At 50.1% G+C, this 6,601-nt stretch overlaps 1 protein-coding gene across 1 annotated transcript; it reads right to left on the bottom strand.

Moving 5' to 3' along the window:
• Nucleotides 1-2,832: 2,832 nt before the first annotated feature.
• On the bottom strand, nucleotides 2,833-6,229 carry C2CD4A (C2 calcium dependent domain containing 4A). The gene is given in 3 exon segments (XM_025472614.3): nucleotides 2,833-4,673; nucleotides 4,717-5,112; nucleotides 5,115-6,229. Coding segments are annotated over 3 exon segments (1,122 nt in total). The 5' UTR covers nucleotides 5,574-6,229; the 3' UTR covers nucleotides 2,833-4,406.
• Nucleotides 6,230-6,601: the final 372 nt, after the last annotated feature.

The following is a 6,601-nucleotide window of genomic DNA, read 5'->3' as shown; positions in this document are numbered from 1 at the left end:
TCAACAGAAAGCCTGCTTCTCCCTCGCCTGCTCCCCCTGCTTGTGCTGTCAAATAAATAAATAAATTTCTTAAAAAAAAATAAGTAAATTCCTTAAAAAGAAACAAACAAATAAATAAGTGAAAGCATACATTTCAAAATAGTAAAAATTGTGGTTGTAAACTCCATGGGCTGCTTCAGGTTTATTCCTTTGGTTAAACTCATAAGCCTGGAGGCAAAAGAGCTTTATATACTAGAGCTGAACCACACAGGACATACTTTCCACTGGTGATAAGATATTAGCAGAACTTCTAGGAAAGCACTTGTCAGGTCACTTTGGGAGGCCACAGCAGCAAACTGGATTGAACTACAATAGTCATATATATGTGAACCTAGAGGAAAGGCTCAGGGCTCAGTATCAGGTCTTCACACAGGCCTTTCTTAACTACCCAATATGAGGTGCCTTTTTTTTTTTTTTATCATAGTCGTGCTTTTGTTCATGATCACATTTTACTTTCTGAAGTGCTACTGAAATTATTTATTTTCTGTCTCCTTCCCCAACTTTGAAAACTAAATTCCATAAAAGAGCAAGGACATTTTTGTATCTGATTCACAGGTATAAATCTAGATTTTTGCAAAGTATTCGCCCCATGATAGTTATTCTAAATGAATCTTTTAATTTTTATTTTTTAAATATTTTATTCATGTATTTGAGAGAGAGAACATGAGCAGGGATGGGACAGGGTGAGGGAAAAAAGGAGGGGAGCAGAGGGAGAGGCAAAAGGAGAGGGGGGCAGAGGGAAAGGGAGAAGCAGGCTCCCCACTGATCAGGGAGCCCAATCTGGGGCTCAACCACAGAACCCCAGGATCATGACCTGAGCTGAAGGCAGATGCTTAACGGACTGAACCAACCAGGTGCTCCTCTAAATAAGCTTTTTGAAGCCTTTTATCTACTTTTATCCACTTGTTATATTTATTGCTCCCTCCGTCTAGTTCATTAACTCTCATGACTTCACAAATTTTTCTTCTCCTTCTTTGTGAGAATATTTAAGTTCTACACTCTGTAAATATTGTTATATAATACAGTGTTATCCCCTATTATCATCATGTTACACATTAGATCCTTAAACCTTATCCATCATATAGCTTAAAGTTTGTACCCTTTTACCATATATTATACCATATATTGTTGCTCTAATGTCATAGATTTCACATGGTACCCACTTTTTGCTCTTTTAAATATATTTACCAAAGATTGTATTCTGACCTAAGTCCTGGGAATGGATATGGGAGAAAGTTTTGTGAATTGTTAAAGTGTGTGTAAAAGAAAATTAGATGCAAAGAAATAATCTCCTAAACATGTTCGAGCCATATTAAAGCTAGTATTTTGGTATAGATTATATTACCTTTGTAAAATCAAGTAACCAAGCTATTGATTTGATGGATTTAAAGCTTTTTAAACCGGCACGTTGTGCTCTGTTGCGTGGGATTTGTCTTTGAACGTGTTCATATATTTAAACCACAAAGAGGCAAGGTTGTACTATGTCATATGTGCAAAGATGCGCATACTTGAACCTAGTTGAGAAATATGAGAACTCTAAAAACCGTTTCCTGTGACCAACATGCCAATGACATATACTCCCAGCTTCATAATTACTGGGAAGTTTTTCTTTTCATTTTTAATCTGAAAATTTTGGCATCTTCTACATTCAGATAGCTGGATTTCGTTATTTGGCCATGTGAATCTTCGCTAATAATCTGATATTAGTACACATCTTCAGGGTCATTGGGTTCTGACATTAGGTTGGTCTTTAGTATTTAATTGAGATGGTCTAATGGCAAGGAGTAAAAATACTGACAAAACTTATCAGGGATCCACTAGAGGGCAGTAAAGTGCAAACCAAATGTAAATTTCCCCAAGGAAAGGGTTGGTGCTTTCCTGAAAAAAATCTGTACTGCAAGCAAGATTTCTTAAATGCAAAACATTCAAATTAGTTTAATAATGAAAAAGAATTTACATACACATGTTTCACTTTCTTGGAAGTAGAGCTCCAAAGATTCATTAGGTTGAAGAGCAAAATGAGAATAGAATTGGTCCTCGTTACACCTCTTACACTAATTGTGGGATTTGGGGCAAATCTACAGTTTGTCTTTCTGGTTCTCTTCTATGATACATGGGTTTGCACAAGATAATCCTTAAAGTTTTTTTTGCCTCTAAAATCCCAAAGTTTAATGATTATATTTGAGTCATAAAAGACTTGCTGATTAGGCTCTTACATTGTTTGATCAACCATAACTTGATATTAGTGGAGATTCTGTTTGGAAATATCCATCATTATTTCATGGAAAATTTAGGTCCCTGAAATACGTTGGTTACCTTAATAAAATGATACCTCTGCCCCTAAACTATTACTTGTATATAATCTAGTGACAATAGTGATTGCAATGTTTCCTGGAATAGGTTTTGCTATTTAAACCATCAGTGTAGTCATTTTTATTAAAAAAAAAAAAAAAGTGGGGCCCCTCTGTGGCTCAGTTTGTGAACTTCTGCCTTTGGCTCAGGTCAACATCCCAGGGTTCTGAGATTGAGTCCCGTGTTATGCTCCTTGCTCAGTGAGGAGTCTACTTCTCCCTATGGCCCTCTCTCCCAACATGGAGCAGCCCTGGCGGCTCAGCAGTTTAGTGCCGCCTTCAGCCCGGGGTGTGATCCTGGAGACCTGGGATCGAGTCCCACATCAGGCTTCCTGCATGGAGCCTGCTTCTCCCTCTGCCTTTGTCTCTGCCTCTCTCTCTCTCTCTGTGTCTCTCGTGAATAAATAAAATCTTAAAAATAAAATAAAATCCCAGCATGATATATTGTATGTAGCCAAGTTGTTTTCACTTTCCATTTATTTTCCTTTTAAAGTACTAGATATGTGAACTCAGTTACTCTACCAAAATTCTGACATCTTGAAGCAAGTTATACATTTTTTAAAAAGTTGTTGGTTTGAAGGCCAGGGATGTGGTGACTTAGGGTAAGTAGACTGAAGTGCGCATGAAAGGTCTGAACTACTGTTGTGTCATCATTCACTGGAGTAACCACATGGGGCTTCTGGTTGGGGCTGATTTGGACAGAGCCAAGGGCCAGAGCCAGTTATTCTTCACATTTGTTCAGTGATGGTCATTGTGGATATCTATCTACCACAGTAACCCATTTTCAGTTTATGCCTGGGTTGTGACTAACACGGAAACCCTGTTTTAAACAGCATTTTTTCATGAGCACCAGTTGATGAAACTCAACAGTTTAGTGCAGAGAGTTTCTGAACCCAGACTGCAAATGTAGTCATATTTAATACCACACCACATATTCACATATTTTCAACCCTCATTTAAGGACACATTTTCCTCCTGTATGCGTAGCAAAGGAAGAAATAAGCTTGTTTGGCAGTGAGTGTGAGCAAGGGAGGACAATCATCCCTTAAAACAATACATTTATTGTTAATATCAGAAGCCAGAGGTAGAACAGTATTATAGGTACATTCTAGACTACCTGCCCTGGCACATTAGCTCAGCTGGGGGCAATTAGGCTAGCACTCTTTTTTTCTATGACTCTGAGGCTAGTTAGCATCTTCTCAGATGGAATCTTAGACATTTGCATGAGAATATAAATTACTCATTTCAACCGATTTGCTTTTCTGCTAGGGTCTGAGGATGTGAAGAGACCCCTAACTCAGAATCCATAGTTTCAGATATAAGTTGCAGTCCCACAACAGTAATGAGACGAACCCTCCAGATGCTTGGTATTACTTCTAGAAGGTAGTGAGTAAAATACTGATTGACTACGTACAAATCCTGACTCAGCTCTGTATTCAGTGTCTCAATATCCTCATCTGCAAAATGGGGAGGGACAACCGTGCCTGCCTTTTAGGTTTCTTTAAAAAAAAAAAATCAAACAAGTTAATATTTGTAAAACTATTATTATTTTAGCTTAGACTATTAGGATGGCTTCAATTTTTTCCAGTGCTTCCCGCAGGATGTGGCTAAAAGCATCAATCGGGTTGGCAGTTTCTATTAATAATTTACTGCTGGTCTTGAAAAAGTCACTTCAGCCCTGTTAGCTTCATTTTTTCACCTGAGGTCTTAAATGATGCTTCCAAAGTAATACACGCTCTAAGTTGGTCTCCGCGGATGTCGTGGAATAAACACACTTCAATGGAGGAGGTTGGGGCAAATAGGTCACCAGGCCCGTCTCGTTTTAACCCTTCGTGGGAACCATCGTCCGTCCGTACTAGGACCCCGGCTGCAGAACACCGTGTCCCTTGCTGGAACGAATGTGGGAGGTACCCACGCAGGATATTCCGTCCTTTATTGTGATAATGACCCCAGCGACCTATGTGCCATGTTGGACTGAACAAAGGCCTGAGTCGAAGAGGCGATAAATGGCAGTTATTAGGCGCGCGGCGGCGGTCGGAGGCCGGGCCCCGCGGGGAGCAGCAGGGCGCCCAGCAGCAGCTCGCCCTGGCCCCGCAGGCGGCCCCGCTCCTCGGCCTGGACGCGCACGGCCAGGCGGCGCAGCTGCTCCTCCGACAGCCCGTCCAGCCACACGTCCTGCTCCGAGGCGGCCGCGCGGCTCGGCCGGACCACGGCGCTGCGCCGCGGGCGCGTCTGGCCCGGCGGCCGCAGCACGAAGCTCACGCGGCAGCCGACGGCGCGGGGCTCGGCTGCCCCCGCGGCCCCCCGGCCCCCCGGCCCCCGCGGCCCCCCCGGCCCCCGCGGCCCGGCCCTCGGCGCCGAGCAGCCGCACGCGGAGCCGCCCGCTGGCCCGACTGTACTCGGCGGCCAGGCGCAGGGCGCCCCCGGCGCGGCCCAGGGCCACGGTGCCCTCGGCCTCCAGGCGCTCGGGCCGCGGGTCGGGGCCAGGCGGCGGCGGCGGGGAGGGCGGCGGGGACGGGGACGGGGACGGGGAGGCGGAGGCGGAGGGGGCCCCGGCCCGGGAGGGCGGCTCGTCCCGGTCCCCGCCGCACGCGGAGCGGGCGCGGGCCAGGCCGCGGCTCCCCCGGGCTCGCAGCGCGCGGCTCAGCAGCCCTTCGGGGGCGCGCAGGAGGCGGCGGGCGCGGGCCGGCGGGGCGGGCGCGCGCGGCGCCGGGCGGGGGCGGGGGCGGGGGCGGGCGGGGAGCGCGGGGGCGGCGGCGGCGGCCGGGGCTGCGCCCGGGGCGGGGCGGGGCGGGGCGGGGCGGCGCCGGGGCCGCCGAGGAAGAGCGACTCCTTGCGGCGCGTGTGCGGACTCTCGAGCAGCGCGCAGAAGCCGTAGGCGGTGCGGCCGCGGGGCAGGTGCGGCAGCGAGAGCGCGGCCTGCGAGCGCGGGTCCCAGTCCGTGTGTCCGGCCGCAGCGTCTAGCGCGGCCGCGTGGCTCCAGGAAACCCGGAGTGCGGCCACGCCGGTGCAGGGCGCGAGGCGCGGGGGGATGCAGAACTCGGGGATGCGGTCGGGGGTGAGCACGTTTTCCCAGGCGGCGGGCGTGAGCGTCGGGAGCCGGTGGGCCCGGCCCTGGGGAGCCCCGTTCCTGCCCCTCCGCAGGCGCTCGGGGCCCAAGCGGAGCCTGTCCAGGCACCACATGAGGCGGGCGCGGGGCCCAGGTGACCCCCGCGGTGCTGGCCGGCTCGCACTGCACGCGGCGCACCAGCCGTCCGTGTCTTGCCTTCTGTTAGGGCTCCTGCCCCCCGCCTCGCCCGGGACGCTGCGGGCCAGCCCCCGCGCTGCTGTTGCAAGCCGTATTGCAAGTTTCAGGCGCTGCCAGTCGTCCTCGGTCGTCTCCAGGAGTCATGTACCCTTCGGGGCTTGTTGATTTAATCTCGGTCCTCCTTCGCTGGCCGAAGGCGGAGATTCTCAAAACGTTGCCTTCTAACCTCGGTCGTGCCGTCCTCAGTGCCAAGAGGCGCTTTGTCTGTGCAATCGTTTCCCGAATCCTTGGGTTACTGCGCTCTAGTCCTTGGCGAGAATTACAGTAAGGATCCCCGCTAGGACTCACGGCTGCCCCCAGGGCAGTTAGACAAGGATGGGAGTCCCTCTTGGCGTACCTGGGGTCCGGTGTCAGGTGGGTGCCTGCACGGTCCGCCCGGGGCACCGAGCCAGAGGCGCGCCGCCCGCAGCAAGTTCAAAGCGCGCGCGGCAGGAGTCAGCAGCGCTGCCCCAGGACTCCGGGCCTGCGCCTTTATACCTGCGGCCCCACCGCGGGCCACGGGGCGGGCGCGACCGGCGCCGCTGGGTAACCTGACGCCGGGCCTTCCGCTCTGCCACGTGGCTGGGTCGACTGCGCAAATCCAAGACGTCCAGTACTTTCTCTCTCCTGCGGCAGGTGGGTCTGTTATTCTCAGAAACCCTAAACAAGGTTCTATGTCACGTGCAAAAGGGTTAAATCTTGACTCTATCGAGTGTCTTACCTGCTTTCTCGTTTTCAGTCCTGATTTTAAATGTGTTCTCTTGGTTGATTTTAAGTCACCCCACTTAAGCCATGTATGCTGATTTTTTAAAAAGGTTTTATTTATTTATTCATGATAGACACACACACAGAGAGGCAGAGGGAGAGGCAGGCCCCATGCAGGGAGCCTGATGTGGGACTCGATCCGGGGACTCCAGGATCATGC

Source organism: Canis lupus, chromosome 30 (genome assembly GCF_003254725.2).
Source record: "Canis lupus dingo isolate Sandy chromosome 30, ASM325472v2, whole genome shotgun sequence".
Lineage (NCBI taxonomy): Eukaryota > Metazoa > Chordata > Mammalia > Carnivora > Canidae > Canis > Canis lupus.
Note: the sequence above shows the minus strand (reverse complement) of the source record. Positions and strands in the feature narration are given on the sequence as shown.